The 19,807-nt window shown below is 49.3% G+C and overlaps 1 protein-coding gene across 3 annotated transcripts in view; it reads right to left on the reverse strand.

The window, feature by feature from the left end:
* KIRREL3 (kirre like nephrin family adhesion molecule 3) overlaps positions 1-19,807 on the reverse strand; it is a 412,349-nt gene that overhangs the window by 52,388 nt on the left and 340,154 nt on the right. For all 3 annotated transcript variants that reach the window (XM_054293001.1, XM_054293000.1, XM_054292999.1), the window contains 3 exons: positions 14,207-14,364; positions 8,662-8,812; positions 1,535-1,640 (listed from right to left, as the gene is read on the reverse strand). In XM_054293001.1, the coding sequence (XP_054148976.1) occupies positions 1,535-1,640; positions 8,662-8,812; positions 14,207-14,364 (415 nt within the window). The remainder of the gene's footprint in view (positions 1-1,534; positions 1,641-8,661; positions 8,813-14,206; positions 14,365-19,807) is intronic.

The raw sequence follows: 19,807 nt of genomic DNA on the forward strand, positions 1-19,807 counted from the left end.
GGTCTAGAGTAGAAGCTCACTGTCTAACATAGGTGATAGGTATTGGGAAGTAATTGTAAGCATTGTACACATAGTTTTTAGTATAAAGACATAACACCACCCTGGGGGCAGGCAGAGTGCCTGGAATTGTCCTGCTGGATGGACCTCGGCTGGGCAGGAGAAAGAATTTTATAGATAAGATACAATAAACAACCTTGAGACCGAGAAATGAAGAGCTCTGACTCCTTCTTCAAGCACCAGCCTGGGAAAACAGACTTTTAACATTCTCAGGGTTGCAGTGACCAGAAAGGCCCTGAGACACACCCAAAGCCAAGGGCCCATGGCAGTGACTCTGCTCTCCTGCCCATCAATCCCTGAGTGTGCACTCACAGAATCACAGAATCTCCTGAGCTGGGATGCACCCCCAGGGATCATCAAGTCCAGCACAGTCCCTGCACAGACACCCCCAAATCCCACCCTGGGCATTCCTGGTTGTCCAAACCCTCCTGGAGCTCTGGCAGCCTCAGGGCCGTGCCCGTTCCCTGGGGAGCCTGGGCTGTGCCAGCACCCTCTGGGGGAAGAACCTTTCCCTGAAATCCAAACTAAATCTCCCCTGGCACAGCTCCAGCTGTTCCTTCAGATCCTTTCCCTGGTCTCCAGAGAGAAGAGAGGACCCAGAGGGGCTCAGGGCTGGCAGGGACCCCATGCACTGCCTGCACCCCAGATCTCCCTCAGGAAAACCAGACACATTTCCTGCTGCTCCACATCTCCTCAAGCACCTGTGCCCTGCTCTGAGCTCACCGTGGCCAGTGCAGGGGCACTGGAGACTGTGTCCTGCAGATGTGACCCCCCCACTCAGGGAGAATGTCCCACTCAAAGAGATCCCATCCCCTGTGTCCCCTCACAGCTGTGGCACCTGAACCTCTGCTCTGGCCCCTCCTGGGCTCAGCTCCACCATGTTGGGCACAGAGAGGCCTATGTGGCTGCTTAAGGGTTACATGGAGATGGTGACGGAGCTGCTCTGTTCAAGTCATAAAAGAGTGTGCAAAAAAAAGGAGAGGAATTCTCCCATAATAGACTTTTCACTCGGTGTGCATTGCTCATGATGTCCCCAAACAGATGGCTCTGCCAGCTCAATGCCAGGCCTATTAATCCACTCCAGGTGCCCAGGAATCCCTGACTGGGAAGCTGTAGAGTGCAGCAGACACCTGGTGAGTGTCAGAAGAGGAGCCTCTCAATGTGCAACAGCACCATCGAGGCCAGAGTGGCACCAGGGACCACAGAGTGGGGACAAGGACCCTGCCACAGCAGGGAGGGGGGCTGGCTCCAGCCACTGCTACGGGGGCAGGAGAGGCCATGGGGATGAGACACAAAAACCCAAGCTATTATCTCATTTTGTCTGCCCAGTTCTGTCAGCACCAAGGGGGGAGAAACACAGGAGGAGGAGGAAGGGCCACCAGAAATCACAGCCAGGGGTGCTGAGCTCGTTTGGGTTACCTGGAGGGGAAGGTGAGGTGCTCTCAGCAGAGGGCTGCACTGAGGGGTGCCAGCTCACCTGTACTGGGTGACAGCAGGGTTGGCCTTGGCAGAGCAGTGGAACTTCACAGTGTTGTCCTCCAGCACCGGCTGCGGCTCCACGGACAGGTTCACCAGGGGAGGGTCTGCAAAGAGAGACAGCCCATGAGACACCCAGGACAGCTGGGACACCCCCTGCCCACTGCCTGCCAGCTCCTCAGGCTGTCAGAAACCTGGCAAAAGCACTGAGACTCCTTGGAGCTGTGATATCACAGAATCCCAGAATGGCTTGGACTGGAAGGGACCTTAAAGATCACCCAGTTCCACCCCCTAATGTGGTGGTGTTCACAGCGGTCTCAGGATGAGGGAAGAGACGAGGATCTGACTCCATGTTTCAGAAGGCTTGATTTATTATTTTATGATGCATATTACATTAAAACTATACTGAAAGAATAGAAGAAAGAATTTCCTCAGAAGGCTGGCTAAGAATAGAATAGGAAGGAATGATAACAAAGGCTCTGTCTTGGACTCTCTGTCCAAGCCAGCTGACTGCGATTGGCCATTAATTAGAAACAACCACATGAGACCAATCACAGATGCACCTGTTGCATTCCACAGCAGCAGATAACCATTGTTTACATTTTGTTCCTGAGGCCTCTCAGCCTCTCAGGAGGAAAAATCCTAAGGAAAGGATTTTTCATAAAAGATGTCTGCGACACCCTACCATGGGCAGCGACACCTTCCACTAAACCAAGCTGCTTCAAGTCCTGCCCAGTCTGGCTTTGAACACTTCCAGCTTCTCTGGAAAACCTTTTCAGGGCCTCATCACCCTCACAGGGGAGAATTTCTTCCTGAGATCTCGTCTAACCCTGTCCTCTGGCAGTGGAAGCCATTTTTCAGTTTAAAGCCATATAAGGTTTGTCAGACAAGCTGATGTCACGTACGCTGCTCTTCTCTTGAAGGGCTTCAGCAAATAAGACAGGAAGAAGAGCCACAGACACCATTTGATGTAACATTTCAGTTGGAAAATGTGACTGCTGGCTCTGATTCTCATTTAAGGACATAAACTCGCCTGCTTTGAGACACTCCAGTTTAATATCTTGCTGTATAACAATGATTTTTTGTCTATCCTCTAACTTTAAAGTGGCATTTCTGCTCTTTCATCAGCCTAATCATCTCTGCCAAGGCCTTACTGGTGTCACAGGCTCTCCAGTCTTCCAGCTGCTCCTCAGTTTCTCTCCTCCTTTTCACATGACAAGCATCTAAATGCTTTAGCAGCAAATAAAATTTAGGAAAGAACCGATAAAAGCAAGCAGGAAATGGGTGAAGTGTTCAGATGCAGAATATCCAGAGTTGTTTTAATTTTTTGTGACGACTGAGGCCTTCAGCTTTAGGTTTTAAATGTGTGACCTTATTTGAGGGCAAAAAGCAGAAAGAAATGACTTTGTGGAGGGTTTTTTTGTTGGTGCCTGGAGAACCAGCTGTCCCATGGCAGAGGGACTTGGGGCTCATTGACCCATCTGAGGGGCTCTCCTGCTCTTGAGGTGGGAGTCTGCTGCACACATGCAAAAACACATCCTAAAACAGGACATGTTATGTGTTCAGCATTCCCTGCTGCCTCTCTCCTCTTCCAAGTGCTACAGCAATGCCCTTCCCAGCTGGAAAATGGGGAAAGGCTGCAGGTGACAGGGCAGGGGGCAGAGAAGATGGGTGGTACCCCCTGGTCCAAGGCACCTCCTGTCACAGACATCTTTTATGGAAAATCCTTTCCTTAGGATTTTTCTTCCTGAGAAGCTGAGAAGCCTCAGGAACAAAATGTAAACAATGATTATCTGCTGCTGTGGAATGCAACAGGTGCATCTGTGATTGGTCTCATGTTGGATGTTTCTAATTAATGGCCAATCACAGTCAGCTGTCAGACTGTCTTGGTCAGTCACAGGATTTTGTTATCATTCTTCTTCTATTCTTAGCTAGCCTTCTGATGAAATCCTTTCTTCTATTCTTTTAGTATAGTTTTAATGTAATATATATCCTAAAATAATAAATCAAGCCTTCTGAAACATGGAGTCAGATCCTCGTCTCTTCCCTCATCGTGAGACCCCTGTGAACAGCATCACAACCTCCCTTGGCCTCAGGTGTGCTGGGGCATCCCAGAGCCCTGGGCTGGGTGTGGGGTCAGCACTGGACACTTGGGAGAGGAGAGAGGCAGCAGGGAAAGCTGAACATGTAACATGTCCTGTTTTAGGATGTGTTTTTGCATGTGTGCAGCAGACTCCCACCTCAAGAGCAGGAGAGCCCCTCAGATGGGTCAATGAGCCCCAAGTCCCTCTGCCATGGGACAGCTGGTCTCCAGGCACCAAAAAAAAAACCCTCCACAAGGCCATTTCTTTCTGCTTTTTGCCCCAAATAAGGTCCCGTGCTTAAAACCTAAAGCTGAAGGCCTCAGTCATCATGAAAAATTAAAACAACTCTAGATATTCTGCATCTGAACACTTCACCCATTTCCTGCTTGCTTTTATCGGTTCTTTCCTAAATTTTGCTGTGGGGCCACGGCTCCAGCCATGCCCAAGGGGTGTCCTGGTTTTCCAGGGATGGTTTTTCCCTGCTGGCCTCTCCCTCCAGCACCCCCAGGTCAGGTCCTGCTGGAGTGACCTGCTCAGTGCCTCTGCTCGAGGGTGTGGGCTCCAACTGGGCAAACTGGTGTGGGGACTGCCTGCACAGCAGGGCTGGGTTATTCCAGCCCTGAGAGGAGCCAGGACAGCTCAGGGACACAGCAGAGGGTCAGAGGTGTCCTGGACAGTGACCTTGGCTGGGCAGGAAGGGGAGAAGCAAAGGCGGAGTCCCGGCAGAGCCCCAGAGCCTCCTTCTCCTCCGCCCCGCGGTATTTACCCAGCCGGAGCCTGGCTTTGTTGTGAGCAAAGCCACCTGCCTTCCTGATGGGAAATTATGACGGGGAAATTATAGGTATTTTCAATTTACCCTAATTTCATTTTAAAATGTGCAATTCAAATGACAATAAAGATGGGCGCAGTTGGGAATATAAATGAGCTTCCCTGACACAGCAGCCCAGAGATGTATAGCGGGCTCCTAATTCATTCCCAGGCATCCTGACACTTCCCTATTGTTAGACAACAACAGCTAATCACCTTCCTTTGTTAAGTATGAATCACACTTCTCTTTAGTAGCTTCCCCATTGTTTGATGGGTTAGGAGCTGTGCCTACGATTTACAGAGAGGAACCTCTTTGTATTAAAATGAGCCCGGCTCCCTCCTGCACTCAAAATAATAAAAAAAAAATAAAATTAAAAAGACAAAAAAAAAAAAAAAAAGAAAAAGCAAAGGAAATGAATTAAAGTCTTTGATCTCTCCTTTCAGAAATGGGATTGGGCTTTCGAGTATTGTGGGTGCTGAGATAGCGTGGGTTGCCTGTGCCACTGTGTTTCGGGGCATTTTAAAGGGAAAAAAGACACAAATTGTAACTCATCAGGATGTAATTCCACTCAGTTACAATTATAATTCCTGCCTGGCTTCTTGTAATGAATTTGAATGATGGAATGAGATAGAGCCAGCCCACAGGCAGCAGAAGGAGGGGTGTGAGTGCTGGTGCAGGTGCTGTGGGGACGGGCATTGGGACAGGCACCAGGGCCAGCATCACTCCTGAGCAGCCCTGCAGCTCGGGAGGCACCTTGGCAAACCCCTCAGCTCCCCCTGAGCACCTTGGCAAACCCTTCAGCTCCCACTGTTCCCTCTCAGCACCTCAGGAATGGCTGCAGGCTGAGCTCCATGGGCTGCAGGTGCTGTGCTGGCACTTGCCCTGCCAGGTGCAGATCCCTCTCTGCGCAGATCCCTCTCTGAGCTCCTCTCCCTCTGGACAAGCCCTTCCCAACCTCTTCACTAAGGCTGAGGTGCCACTTCAGCCCTGGGCTTTTCACTCCCCAGAGGGAAGCACAAAAGGGAATCAAACACTGCAAAGCTCCAAGGATAAACCCAGCAGGAGACCCTTCAGCACAGCGATGTGCCCCTCATCACCCTCCACTTTCCTTCTCCTCCTCCCAGCTCCTGCAGAAACATACAGATGCAGCCAAATCCCTTCTTGCCATGACAAAAAAAGGTGTAAAAATGAGCTGCTGCACATGTGTGTGCAGGGGCTTGGAGCAATGGCTTTGGATAAGCAATAACCCTGCTCCTCCCCATCCCAGCACGCTGGGTGTGCATTTCCATGGAGCCACTGGGCTCCTGCAGTATAAATAGTTTATGGCATATCAAACTATTAAACATGATTTTAATCCCACTTGTGATGTTCGACGCATAACTCACAGGAGGCTGACTTTGATGTGGCTGGTGGAACTGAAATCACATTGAACAGATGTTCCAGCTGGAGCTGCTTAGTGTTTCCATTACAGAGCCTGCACTGGGGTTTTTTTCAGCTCTTTCTGCCAACCCCCCCTTTTTTATATATTTGGGAGGGGAGGGTTTTATGACTCAGCTCTTTCATTGCTGTTATCATGGTCAGGCATGAGATTGATGGGACCCCAACTTCAATTTTCCATCAGCTGAAAGAGGATAATCTCTCCCATCATACACACACTCTTCCTGGGGATAATCTCCATCCTGGTGTTTCTCTGCTGCCTGTGAGCAGTGCTGATGTTCTTTTGAGTTGCAGAAGAAAATGAAAGAAAGCTGTAGGAGTGATTTACCAGGCTGCTGCTTCCTGGGAAGGATTATTTTTAGTTCCCTTGGATTTTTTTGCAAGGCCACCTCTCAAGCCATGCAGCTGGGTGATGTTTGCTATGGTGTGAATTCAACCTGCACTGCTGGAGCTGGAGGGGTCCAGGGGGATGCTGCAGCTCATGCCAGGCTGGGAAGAGCTCCCCAGCCAACAGTTGCTGCCTGCTTTTCATTATTCCTCCAGAAACCACATCTTTCTCTCCCTGAGGTGCTGCTTCTCTGCTAGAAATTGGAAGAAGACCCAAGAGCAGGACTTCCCAGAATAATTTTTTCCCTAATTCCCTAGGGAAAAATGAGTGGTCCAGATAATTTTTGCTTCTTTTCACTTTTAGCTCTTTGCAAAGTGAATGCAGCTGGTTGTCTACAAGGCTGGGAGTGAGACCTCATGAGCTAAAGCTGGGTTAATAGTTTCACTTGATGATCTTAGAGGTCTTTCCCAACCTTAACAATGCCATGATTCAGTTACTAGATGCAGCTAGAGCAGGCTTTTGCATCCAGGTCAAAATCCACCTCACCTCAGCTTGGTTAATCCATCTTAGTATTTTTCTCTCCCGTCACCCATCCAGCTTTGGAAAATTGATATCCTCATTAGCCACCATTAAGAACAACATACTTTTAATAGCTGGGTAGAATATTACTGTTATTATATTCACAGCATGGAGAATTTAATAGCTCAGAGTGGAAATTGGTGTTCTTTATTGGGTTTTTGTCTTTCCCAAGCAGATTCCATGTGGCTCGGGGATTCAGCTCACGTCTCCAGCCCACACTGTACTGCCCTGGTGTAATGATGTCTCTGCTCCACGTTGTTTGTGTGAGTGTGTCTCCAGCTATTGTAGCTGTTTGCTGGCTGTGAAATAACCCAAGCTATTATCTCATTTTATCTGCCCAGTTCTGTCAGGACACGCAGGCAGCAACCCAAGAGCCTGGTAATCTTCCGGCAGCAAAAGCTGGAAGTCTTAAATGGTGAATTTTCTGCTGTGCTCGAGTTTGTTCAGTTGAGTTTGCCAGTTTTAATTGGTCTCTGGAAAGCAGCTGGCATGCTAATATTGAACATCCTCCTTTTGCAAGTCGTGGGTAAATACAGCTGCAGGAACTGGGTGTGTGAATGGAGCGTGGCTGGAAGGGGTTGGGAGGAGCCCAAGAGCAATGGCTGTTGCAGAGGAGAGAAGAGGCCTGTGAAATGTGAATTTTGGAAGATGGCAGATTTTGCTTTGTGGATTTACAGTAAGGATGAATGATACAGTTCTGACCACAGCCCTGTCCCCAGAGGTGGTGACTGGCTCTGTGTCATGCGAGGGACACTGTCCTGATCAGGTGTCTCACAAAAAATGTATCACTGTAAGCCTGTAAGTCTGGAAACTCAGGATTCTGCACCAGAAATCCTAACAGGACTTATCTCTGCTACTGGCCATGCCCAGAGGTGTTGCTTGCTCACCCAAAACCCTTTGTGATCCATCCCTGCTCCAAAGACCCCTGAGGGCCTGGGTCAGGGCACAGCTGGGCCACCAGAGCATGGCAGCTGGTGCTGCTTTGCTCAGATCCATGGACACACTGGAAGCAGGCTATCTCTGTAGTGTAGGTGCTCCTCAGGGAGCTCAGGGGTCATTAAATCTCCTGGCTGTGACTTCACTCTGTGATACTCCAGTGTCCCAGACTGCAAGGCAAGATGTGTTCTATTGCCATCTGTAGGGCAATTATTTTCTGTTACGTGGGCCGTTTTCCTTATCTTTTCCACAATCACTCCTCCCTCAGGAGGGGACACCTGCTGATAACAGCTATTGAATGTCACTGCATGACTGATAAGAACTACAGCATCCCATTGGGAGATGTGAGCCCAGAGGGAGGAGCCAAGCATTCCTACCCGGATATAATCTGGAGATTCTGGAACACCAGCACAGCATCTCCACTGGATTTCCCAGAGGAACAGCAGCTGCCTCTTCCCCTGGATCTTCAGAGGAAGAGATTGCACCTTTCTACAGGATCCCTGCTCCAGCAGAACCACCCCTGACACTGCAGGAGGGCTGAGCCACAATTCCAATGGCACTGCTGCCAACACCCTGACCCACAGGGTGTCAGTTTTGGTTCTGACTCTGTCAGTGTTGTTTTGGTTTACTGCATTGTTTATTTTATCCTTTTATTTTCTTACCTATTAAAGAACTGCTATTTCCTGCTCCCATATTTTTTGCCTGAGAGCCCCTTAATTTAAAATTCATAGCAATTTGGAGGGGTGTGGAGGGTTTACATTCTCCATTTCAGGGGAGGCTCCTGCCTTCCTTAGCAGGCATCTGTCTTTCCAAACCATGACATCCAGTATCTCAGTAAATAGAAACCCCCAGTTGCATCACACTGCTCCTGCCTGGAGTCAGAGCCCTGGCTGGAGAGGGCAGAGAGGCTGGGGTGTCCCAGCAGCCAGGGGTGGCTCAGCCAGCTGTGTACTCACGCTGGATGTCAATGGTGACAGAGGTCTCCTTCCCACTGGGGATGGCTTTGTTGGTGGCTCGGCACACGATGCTCTCCCCGTTCTCGATGTCGGACGGCGCGATGAACAGCGTGCTCATGATGCTCTCCCTCTTGCCGTCACGGAGGAGTGTCTGCCAGGGGAAACAGGGATGAGGAAAGTGTTGGAAATGAATTTGTAGCAAACTCTCAAAGCCTGACAGAAGGCTCACATCTGTATGCAAACCCTGAGATAAAAAATGTTGACTTAGAAATGCCATGGACTAGGACAGATATTGTTGAGAGAGAAATGGAATTAGAAACAAGTTTCAAAGGGTGGCCTTGCAAATAAAACTAGATACTTTGGAGAAATAGAACCATGAAAGATGTACTGTAATGTGACCCACGAGGGGTAATTTTAGATGATTTGCCTTAAGGCATTTACAGCATGGTGTGGTTAAAGCTGATAGGCTAAGAAATGCTTATAGTGTTTTGTAATTGGGAAATAGTCGGCTTCTGATTGTGATGGTGAGAACTATAACATCTATATTGTTTCACCCTTCACATAAGACTGAAAATGGAATAAAAGTTTTTTAAATGCCTCTCAGTTGCCCCATCTCTGGGTCAGAAAAGGGCCTAATCTGACAGAAAGGACTTTCCTGCTGGAGAGGGGCCCTTTCCCCATCCCCAGGCACAATAAGAGCTTCTCAGCCAAGCAGCTTCCTGCAATAACAATTCCTATGGCTGGAATCTGCCAAAAGCCTCAGGGGGAATAACAAAGACAAATTTCACTGCACTTCCCTGGGAATTGGGCACTTAACTCCCATCTGCTTCCCTGCAGCCCTGCTGTGCCTAGGCCAGGGAGGAAAGCTCCAGTGAGACACCTCACCCACCAGCCCAGCAAAGAGGGAGCCAGAGGCAAATGGCTTTGTGACCCTGCTGTCATCTTCTGCCAGGTGAGTGCACAAAGCTGCCTGGGCACTTCCCACAGCACTGAGGTGATGTCAGCTGCCAGCAGCACTGACAGACCCTGTCCATGGATCCTTGGCTGCCGTGCTGTGGTCTGGCCCAGCCCATGGTAAGTCATCACCTTTCAGGTGTTCGCTGATGGGAGCCAGAGATCAAACCCTGGGGGTGTCTTAGGCTGGAAATGGGGCTGTGTGTTCTATCCCCATCTGTCAGAGCTGGGGCAGTTCTCTCCTGTTCATTGGGCAGTTTTCTTTATCTCTCCCACAGCCAATCCTCCTTCCAGGAGATCTCTGCTGTTCATGGGCCATTAATTATTAATTATCTCCTGTCCATGGCCACTGAGTGTCCCTGCATGGCTGATCCAATTCCACCATCCCATGGGGAGATGCTCCGCCCAGGGGAGGAGCCAAGCATTCCTACCTGGATCCAATCTGAGTTTTGGGACACCCCAGCAGCCTTTGCCCCCTGCATTGCCAGAGGAGCAGCTTTCTGCTGCCCTGCATAGCCAGAGGGAGCCCAGGCCCATCTGCAGCAGCCCTGGAGCTGCAGAGGAAAACTCCCCCCTTGTGCAGGATCCCTGCTGCAGCAGAGCCACAGCTGGCACTGCAGGAGGGCTGAGCCCCCATGGGATGGGGCTGGGACACCACCCTGACACACAGGGGGCAGGGCATGGTCTGAATCTGGCAGGGCTGTTTTGTATTACTGCTTTTTTATTTTATTTTTTATTCCCTATTAAAGAACTGTTATTCCTTCTCCCATATCTTTGTCTGAGAGTCACTTAATTTCAAAAATACAATAATTCAGAGGGAGGGAGTTTACATTTTCCATTTCAATGGAGGCTCCTGCCTTCCTTAGCAGACACCTGTCTGTTCAAACCAAGACAGGTGGTTACCAGCTCTGCCTGCTCAGCCTTGGCACTGTGCTTCTTCCCTGGATTTATCTGAATTCAGCTGTGGTGCCCTGCTGTGCCTCTTTTGGGAGCACAGGAGCCTGGGAGAGCTTCCTTACCACCCCCTAATCCTCCTGCATGTTCTTACAGGAGGTCACGTCACCCCGTAACCCTGACTTTGATAAGCTGAGCCCTCAGAGCCCTCAAGATGTTGTGTGGTTTTCAGCCTTTGAATCATTCTGTAACCTCTGACCTCTCTCTGGTTTATCCACTGTGGATTTTGGACCCTGCCAGGCAGTTTTTCCTTCTAAATCTTTATCCTTCAAATTTGTTCCCACAGTGTAAGACAGGGCTTTACTGGGAGATAAACAGATGTCAGAAAGATGTGTGCATGTGGCACTTGGGGACATGGTTTAGTGGTGGCCTTGGCAGTGCTGAGGGAATGGTTGGACTTGATTTTGGAGAGCTTTTCTGACCTTAATGATTCTTTGATTCCAAGACTGATGCTTTCCCTGGGTCACTGTGGCACAGCATTCATGCACACAGGTTTGTGCCTCTCAAGCACAGGAGACAAGGAAGGATGCTGAGAAACTGTCACCACAATCAGCCCAGAATCCCAGAGTCATGAGGGTTGGAAAAGCCCTCTGAGACTGAGTCCCTCCATTTACCCAGCACTGACAGCACTGGCCCACTAAACCATGTCCCTCTCCACCACATCCACAGGGTTTTGGAACACTTCCAGGGATGGGGAATCCACCAGCATGCTGAGAGCTCGTTCCAATGGCTGAATATCTTTCCAGTAAAGAAAATTTTTCATTATCCAATGTAAACATCCTCTGGCACAATTTGAGGCCATTTCCTCTCCTCCTGTCCCTGTTCCCTGGGAGCTGAGCCTGACTCCTCCCCTGGATCTCCCTCTTTTCAGGAGTTGTGGAGAGCAAGAAGGTTCCCCTGAGCCTCTTTTTCTCCAGGCTGAGCCCCCACAGCTCCCTCAGACACTCGTGGTCCTCCAGCCCCTTCCCCAGCTCCATTCCCACCTCTGGACACAACTGCAGGATGCTGCCCTGTCCTTGCTTTATTGTCACCCTGTGTGCTCTTCCCTTGGGGAACAAGACCCCACTTTTGTGCTGAGGTTGAGGTGAACTCTAAGTCTGTGCAAAATTTCCCCTATTTGAGGTTAACCTCCAAATCCTGCAGGAACTTTAACATTCCCTGTCCCCTTCAACAGGGATCAGAGGGATTTCAGTCAGCTGTGGCTGTTCTGTGCTGCTTGGCTGGGATTGCAGGGGGCTGCATATGGATCATTTGGTGGACTGGAAATTCAGAGTAACAAAGAAATTATCACTCAGTGTGAATGGTTTCAGGCAGTCAGTAACCCAAACAGGACTTCTTTTTTGGTTGGCTGGAATATCTGGATCAAAGGAAAGCTGGATTGGGTTTCAGTTCTCTTGAAAAAGCAGAAAGAGGCAAATTGAGGAACTATTTTAAAGGGAGCTTCAAAAGGGAAACGTTTCTGAGACCCCAAAAATCCAAAATTCCGACTCAAAAAATGTCTAAAATTGTCTGTTAGTTTTTCTAAAGGCTGATTTTCTTTTTTAATGTGGAAGGGCCTCATGGAAACCTTCAGGAAGTCAGAAGAAAATGAGGTTCAGCCTCAGAAACAGAGATTTTCCTGACTCCAGGGGGAGGGAAGGATGCCTCCTCCCATGCAGAACTGGGGTCCCCTCCCAACCCATCCCTGCAAATTGCTTAAAATGCCGTGGAGATCTCTGTGCTGTGGGAGATGGATGTGCAGCCTGGAAAACTCTGCTTTGGAAAGGTGTTTTGTTGGAAATATTTTGAAGATGGGTATTCCCCCTTCTCTGCTCCCCACTGCTTGTGGGTCTGAAAGGCAGAGGGCTCAAAATTTTTCTCCTCAGGGCCTGGCAGCCCTGGAAGGGAAGGCTGGGGGTGAGGGGGATAAGCTGTGAACAACTGCACATCAATGGCCTGGATTTTAATTAATTCCACTCCATTTGAGAGAGAGAGAGAGAGAGAGAGAGAGAGAAAGAGGGGTCAGTTCTCCCAGGCTCTAATTAGTGCTGCCTCTCCTCTGCATGGCAGGCAGGGAGATGGGGCAGGTTCCCCCTGCTCACCCCTGGCTGCAGGGAAGCAGCTCAGCTCCAGCAAGGAGGAGGAGGAGGAGGAGGAGGCAGGGAGGGTGTTCTGCCTCCTCTGCTCTCCCCAGCAAATCAGGGTATTGCTGGAATGAGGCTGGATGGAGGCTGCACAGTGGCAGCCCAGGATGAAATGTTTATTAAAGATATTTGGGAGCTCGAGGAATGGCTCTGACTGCCCACTTTGAAGTTTTGGCTGCAAACTGACCCATTTTAGGCTTTGAATTTTGCTGTCGAGAAAAATTTCATTAAAACTGTCAAGTGTTACTGAATCTTTCACACTCAGCAGCCATCAGGAGCCCATAAACAGGAGAGCATTTGGGGTCCCATTCCCAGTGTGCTGCTGATTGCTCTTTATTTCCTTCATGACCCAATAAAGACTTTCTGTCTAATTTAAAAAATGCCAAGAACCCTGTCAATTTTTCATGGAAAACTGCAGTTGGAGGAGGGGACACATGTCACTGCAACCACCCCTTTGATCCAGAGCTTCTACTGCAGAAGCAGAACCAGGGCTGGGTCAGTGCTGCTGCACACAGCATTAACACCACACCCTAAAGGTGGGATTAATGGGGGAGAAGTGGCCACACCAGGTGATGACAATCTGTAAGAAGGTACAAAAAGCCAAATTCAGAGCAGAGCCCATTTTGGTGACAGTTTGTGGCTCCTCACTTGCATCCTGCTGACTGTTTTCACAGGCTCCCCAGTGGGAAGGGATGAGCTTGCAGAGCTGAGGGTTGTTGGGAAGGATGAAAGTTTGACAAGAAAGTCTCACAGATATGTGTGCTTAGCAGAAAGATTTTTAAATGTGGAGTCTGATGAAGGAATAGAGATGGAAGCAAGTTTTGATATAGAAGAAAAGAATTGCTGAGCCAGTCTTATTGGTTAACCAAGGAAGCAAAGGGTGTGTTAGTTAGAAGGGGTTTTTATGGCTTAGAGCAAAGGATAAGCCCACCCCAAACAAGATGATGTTTGTAGCAAGCAAAGATAGCACAAGCAAACAAGCCAGCTGATGTGGCAAGTAGAAAAAAGGTCTCAGAATTTTCCACTGCAAGAAAACTGAAAAACAACTTCTAGCTTAAACTGTAATGTACTAACTTTTAGTGTCTGGAGAACAGTAACATGAATATGGTAATTACAGTAGTTATGATAGGCTGTAGATAATAGTTAAGGTATAGATTGTTTCTGCTGTGTTAAGATGCTCAGCAAAGAAAAGTATATAATGCAGTGTAACCAAAAGAAAAGTATAAAATGCAATGGAACCAAAACCAAAGGGTGTCCAGGCCTGCCTGCAGCTGGAGCTGACAGCTGTGGGCACAGCTCTGTCACTCACCACACTGCACTGCTGTAACCTCTTGGATGGAATAAACTGCATTTTGGATACAATAAACTGCATTTTGGAGAGCCACCTGGAGTCCCACATCCCTCATTTTGGCTCTTACAAGAGTGCTGCCCCAAATGTTTGGGGTTGTGTGAAGTGTCAGGCCTGGTGCCCCTTTCACAAGCACAGGCCTTGTCCCAGCCCCATCCTGCCTCACCTTGGAATAGGTGGCTCCATTGATGACTTCTCCCCTCCTCATCCAGATGATGGAGGCTGCTGGCTTGGCGTTGTCTGCGTGGCAGGTCAGGTTCAGGGGGTCTCCTGCTCTCAGGCTGATGATGGGCCCCCCCAAAATGACAGGGTCATCTGGAGGAACTGCAACGAAACAGCAGAGAGGAGACAATGCCATTAGAAGCATGAACCCCACCTTCCTGGAGTCATCTGTGGGGCTGAGCTGCCAGGGCTGCCCTGTGACCTCTCAGATGGTTTGGAATGGCCATGGCAGTGCCACCCCTGTCCTCAGTTAGAGCCACCTGCCTTCTGCTGCTCTGCTGCCTCAGATTTGACCTCCAGCAGCAGCAGCTTCTGAGGGGACTTGGGCCAGGTGGCTGCAAGCTTTGCAGGAATATGAGGGATCAGGTCTGTGGCAGATAAATCCACCAAGGGCTACTAAATCCTCAACGCCCGGTGTCATCACATTTCTCTTCACAGAGGAAAGCAAGGCACAATTCTACCCAAGAATATTTCTGGGTTTCACATTCTCTGAACCTCAGAGAAAGGAAAAACAATTCTTATTGAGAATGAGAACAGAAGAATCCTGACTCCTTCTTTGACGGCCAGGCTGGGAGAAAGAAGCTTGTCCATATCTCAGAGTCACTGTGAGCAGCAGAGATTCTGAGGCCTCAGAACCAAAGCCCCCTCTGAACTCCCCAGGCCTGGCTTTGCTCCTGAGCTGCCCCTGCCTCGTGGTTGGATGGGGAGGATTTAAAATCTCCAGCACCGGGCTGGGGTGGGAGCTGGGAAGGGATTACGGTCCCTGACAAGGCAGAGGTGGCTGCCTGCCCCAGGCTGGGATTTGCACATGCGCTGTGGGCACTTCCTGCTGTGCACAGCGGCTGCCAAGCACTGGGAGTAATGGGATTTTTCAGCTCAGTGGATGGAACCCAAGGACCAGGGAAAAAGCTTTTCTACACGGATCCAAAATGTACTTTTTTTTTCTTTTTTCTCTCTTTTTTTTTTTTTCCCCCCCTCAGGCTAAAAGAGTGGAACAAGAAAGTGAAAATCTGTGGTTTGGGTTAGTTGCCTGCCTGTCACTGAGATGTGAAAATGGGAACAATTCTGCTCCATTCTGGGGTTATTTAACTATAAAGGAGGTATGAATTTTAATTTTTAAGATTTATTTATTTTATTTCATGGGATGAGTTTATGCTGTTTAAACCCAAATCTGGCATTGTTCAATAGTTTTTTTTTCCCTCACTGAATCCATTAATTGAATTTGACCTCTGCTTGTAAAAAACATTGAAAATTCATCTTGTAGAGTGGGGAAAAAACAAACCCACAAATCTTTCTCTGAAGACCATCTTGGAATTTAATGAAGGAACTTTTATGGTGGGATGTTTGACATTCCTGACTTTTTTCACTGGTATTCCTGTAGCAACATCTCCCCTGCAAAGCAATTCAGTGTGTCCACCAGGGGATATTATGGGACAGGGGAGAACATAATGCAAACAAACATGGAATCACTTGTCAGGCCCGTGCCAGAAATCCTCAGTTTTTAGTTTTTCTCCAGTTTCTCCCTATGGGATGATCAGCCAGCCTTGAGGAGCTGCTTATGGCAACGAGCAGAGGATGGGTTCTGGTGATCTCTTCCCAAGTAAATGATTTTCATCACCCAGTCCTCCAGGTAGCTGTGAATTATTGATGTCTCCAGGCTCCCTAACAGGGAGTTTGCTTGGGGTGGAGGGTTTGATGAAGAGGAATCAGTGATGTCTCTCTAACTTCTGCAGTATGAAGGATGGATGCATTTTTCCCCATTCCACCTCCAGCCTGGGAGAGGAGGCAGAGGATGAGGAGGAGGAGGAGGAGAAGAATGAAAAGATGAAAAGGGGAGAAGAAGAAAGGAGGGAAAGCAAGAAGCCATGATCCATTATTCATCCACTGTGCTCCCAGGATTGGTTGTTATTATGAGGCACCACTACAGAATCTGGTCTCCTAATTTTTAATCACGCAGCTATGGAAGCTCTAACTTTCCTGATTAAACCAGGGATATAAATAGGAAGAGTTGTTTGGGGTTGCAGGGGGGGTTATTCCTGGCAGCAAAGCAAATGAAGTTAACCCACTCATGGCCAGGAAGATTGAAATGATGGAGAAGGGATCCAGGACAGCTCCAGCCCACAGGAGCAGAAAGCTGCATGGAAAGGGCCTCAAGTGCACCAGGGAGGTGGAGTTGGGGTATTAGGGAAAAATCCTTCACTGAAAGGGTGGTCAGGTGGGAACAGGCTGCTCAAGGCAGTGTGGAGTCCCCATCCCTGGATGTGGCACTTGGGGATGTGGTTAGTGGTGAACATGGGACTCCATGGGCTTACAGGGCTTTTCCAACCTGAATGGTTCTGTGAATCTGTGACATGCAGCTTGTTATGGGGTGGGAGTCCCCATAAATTATCCCCAAATGGACATGAGAGTGATGTGGAGGTGAATCACCCCAGCTGAAGGTCTCCTGTTCCTCATGTTGCCCTCAAGACCTCAGCTGGACACTTGTCCCTCTCTTCACTGCCGATAAAATTTTCCCAAGAAATGCTGACAAACTTCTCCCTGCCAAACCCCTCATTTTCTGTCAAAATACAGGTATTGCTGAATATTTTAAAACTAGTCTTGGACGTGCTTCAATCTATTCTCCATAGCACTGGGCTGCCTGGATGAGAGGGGACAGCTTGGGGTCTCTGCCCTTTGGAAAATGCACTTACAGCACATCATCATAAAGAAACACAATTAAATGATGGTGCTCTTGGTGCATTCATCAGCTTTTTAAATTACTTGTTAGAGGCTTTCCTGCACACTGTCCCACTCTGCACAACTTGGTTAATTAGTGACCCCCACAGAATTCTTCTGCTGGGCTGAGACCCCAGGCTAAGGCTGCCTTTAGGAATGACCTGGATGTCTTTAAATGCTCCCAGCAGCTGGACAACGATGTGGCAAGCAAGCAGAGCCTCAGTCATTAGCAAGAGTTGCTGAGATAACAGGATCCTGCAGCAGCCAGGTCCTGGAAGTGCAGGAAGCAAACAGCCCTGCAGCCAGCAGCACATTTTCCCTAATTAAGGCTGTTTTCCTGGGTTGTGCCTGGTGCCTCACTGCTGCTGGGTTTGTGTAACCACTTCCTCTTCTTGGGGCCAACCTCTTCTCAGAGTTAAGTGATTCAACCCCAACCTGCTGGTGGGCAAGGGCCACCCAGCTGCTGGGCTGGAGGGGCAGACACTGAGCAGCCCCTGAGGGCTGCCCTGAGCCAAATGTCTGCAAGGAGAGTTCAGCTGGTGTGGACTCAGCACAAGAGTGCCCTGTGGAATGAGATCCCTTGGATAAGGCTGTCACAGACATCTTTTATGAAAAATCCTTTCCTTAGGATTTTCTCTCCTGAGAAACTGAGAAGCCTCAGGAACAAAATGGAAACAATGATTGTCTGCTGCTGTGGAATGCAACAGGTGCATCTGTGATTGGTCTCATGTGGTTGTTTCTAATTAATGGCCAATCACAGTCCAGCTGTCTGGACTGTCTTGGTCAGTCACAGGATTTTGTTATCATTCCTTTTCTATTCTTAGCTACTCTTCTGATGAAATCCTTTCTTCTATTCTTTTAGTATAGTTTTAATATAAAATATAGCATAAAATAATAAATCAGCCTTCTGAAACATGGAGTCAGATCCTCATCTCTTCCCTCTTCCTGGGACCCCTGCAAACACCATCACAAAAGGGTTAATTGGCTGTGGTATCATTTCTGTGCATCCTCTTCTCTGCCTGAGAGCTGCAGGGAGCTGCCTCCTCTTCCCAGACAGTCTCTGCCTTCTCCACCAGCCTTGGGGGCATTTTGGAGCTTTAGTGGTGCTGCTCTGCACGATGCTTTTGAGATTCTGGGGTGTTTTGGCCACACTCATGGATGCAGAACTCCCTGGAGCTGATCAAAGGAAAAGAGCAGCTCCCCTACCAGGCGAAATCAGCAGAGGTTGGGTTGTTTAATTGGCAAAATGAAGGCTGGGAGGCTTCACTGGCATGAGTTAAAGAACCAGGAGCAGGTTGGGAGAAGACAAAGGAAAAAGCAGGAGAATTTGGATGCTGGGGGAGAAAGAAGGTTCTCTGCTTCATCAAGTGTCTAGGAAAGCTTTCCACAGGGAGGAAAAGGGGCTAGAACACAAAACTGCTTTTAGGATGAAGCTTGCTACACGGGATAAGAGAATCCCCTTACAGGGATTGTGTTTCTGGCAGAGTTTTCCAGCAGACTGCTCAGGGTCTTGCTGTATTATCAACCCTGAAGGCTGCAAATTGTGAGGGCCTAAACCACTGCAGAGCAGCTTACAGCTCCAGGAGTGCTCAGCTTTCCATTTATCAGGCCTTTACACATTTAGGATTCAGATTTCCAGCAGTTCTTCAGAGCTAGGAAGGATATAAACACACTCTTAGGTTTTGTCCAACACTTGAAAGGCAGGGATTTTGCTGTCTGAGCATTGTCACGGGCTGGGCTTCTCAGGGCAGCACCAAGTGGGGACTTGGGGCAGGACTGTGGGGCGCAGTGAGCTAAGATCTGGAGGAAACCTAGGCCTGGATGCCAACTGCATCTGTTCTACCTCTTGCCTTCCTGATGCAATTGGGATTTCAGTCCTTTTGATTTGGCAGGTAAGGAAAAACAAACAACACAGAGTGAGTGGTCAAAGTTTAAATGGGGAGAGCACAGGGCTCAGAGTCCCTCCTGACTCCAGTGAGGAATACTCAAGTCCGACTGAACAGATCTTCCTTGGCATCCTACATGTGAAACCTGGAGACCAATCCAGTCTGCAGCTGGAGGCTCCACTCTTCTCGTCCTCATCTTCCCATGCTGGGCTCATCCCCAGCAGAGGGGGCAGCAGGGTGGGTGAGGGGATTCTGTCCTTCTGCTCTGCCCTTGTGAGCCCCCATCCTCAGAGCTGAACCTGAACCCAGCTCTGGAGTCCTCAGCACTGGAAGGAGCTGGAGCTGCTGGAGTGAGACCTTGGAGCTGCTCCAGGGCTGGAGCCCCTCTGCTCTGAGCCAGGCTGGGAGAGCTGGGGGTGCTCATCTGGAGAGGAGAAGGCTCTGGGGAGAGCTCAGAGCCCCTGCCAGGGCCTGAAGGGGCTCCAGGAGAGCTGGAGAGGGACTGGGGACAAGGGATGGAGGGACAGGACACAGGGAATGGCTCCCAGTGCCAGAGGGCAGGGATGGATGGGATATTGGGAATTGGGAATTGTTCCCTGTGAGGGTGGGCAGGCCCTGGCACAGGGTGCCCAGAGCAGCTGTGGCTGCCCCTGGATCCCTGGCAGTGCCCAAGGCCAGGCTGGACAGAGCTTGGAGCAGCCTGGGACAGTGGGAGGTGTCCCTGCCATGGCAGGGGTGGCACTGGATGAGCTCTAAGGTCCCTTCCAAGCGAAACCATTCCATGCCTCTGTGATTGTATAAAACAATCCCTGGAGCTGTCTGCACCTTCCCCACACACGACAGGCTGAAAACCACCCAGCCCGTGCTGTCCACAACCAATTCACAGAGGCCACACTGGCTCTGGATGAGCTCTGGCATTGCTTGCAAGCATCCATCCCCCTCTG

The sequence above is a fragment of the Melozone crissalis genome, unplaced genomic scaffold, assembly GCF_028551555.1.
Source record: "Melozone crissalis strain CALT ecotype California unplaced genomic scaffold, PUWL_Pcris_2 ptg000120l_1, whole genome shotgun sequence".
In the NCBI taxonomy this organism is placed as follows: domain Eukaryota; kingdom Metazoa; phylum Chordata; class Aves; order Passeriformes; family Passerellidae; genus Melozone; species Melozone crissalis.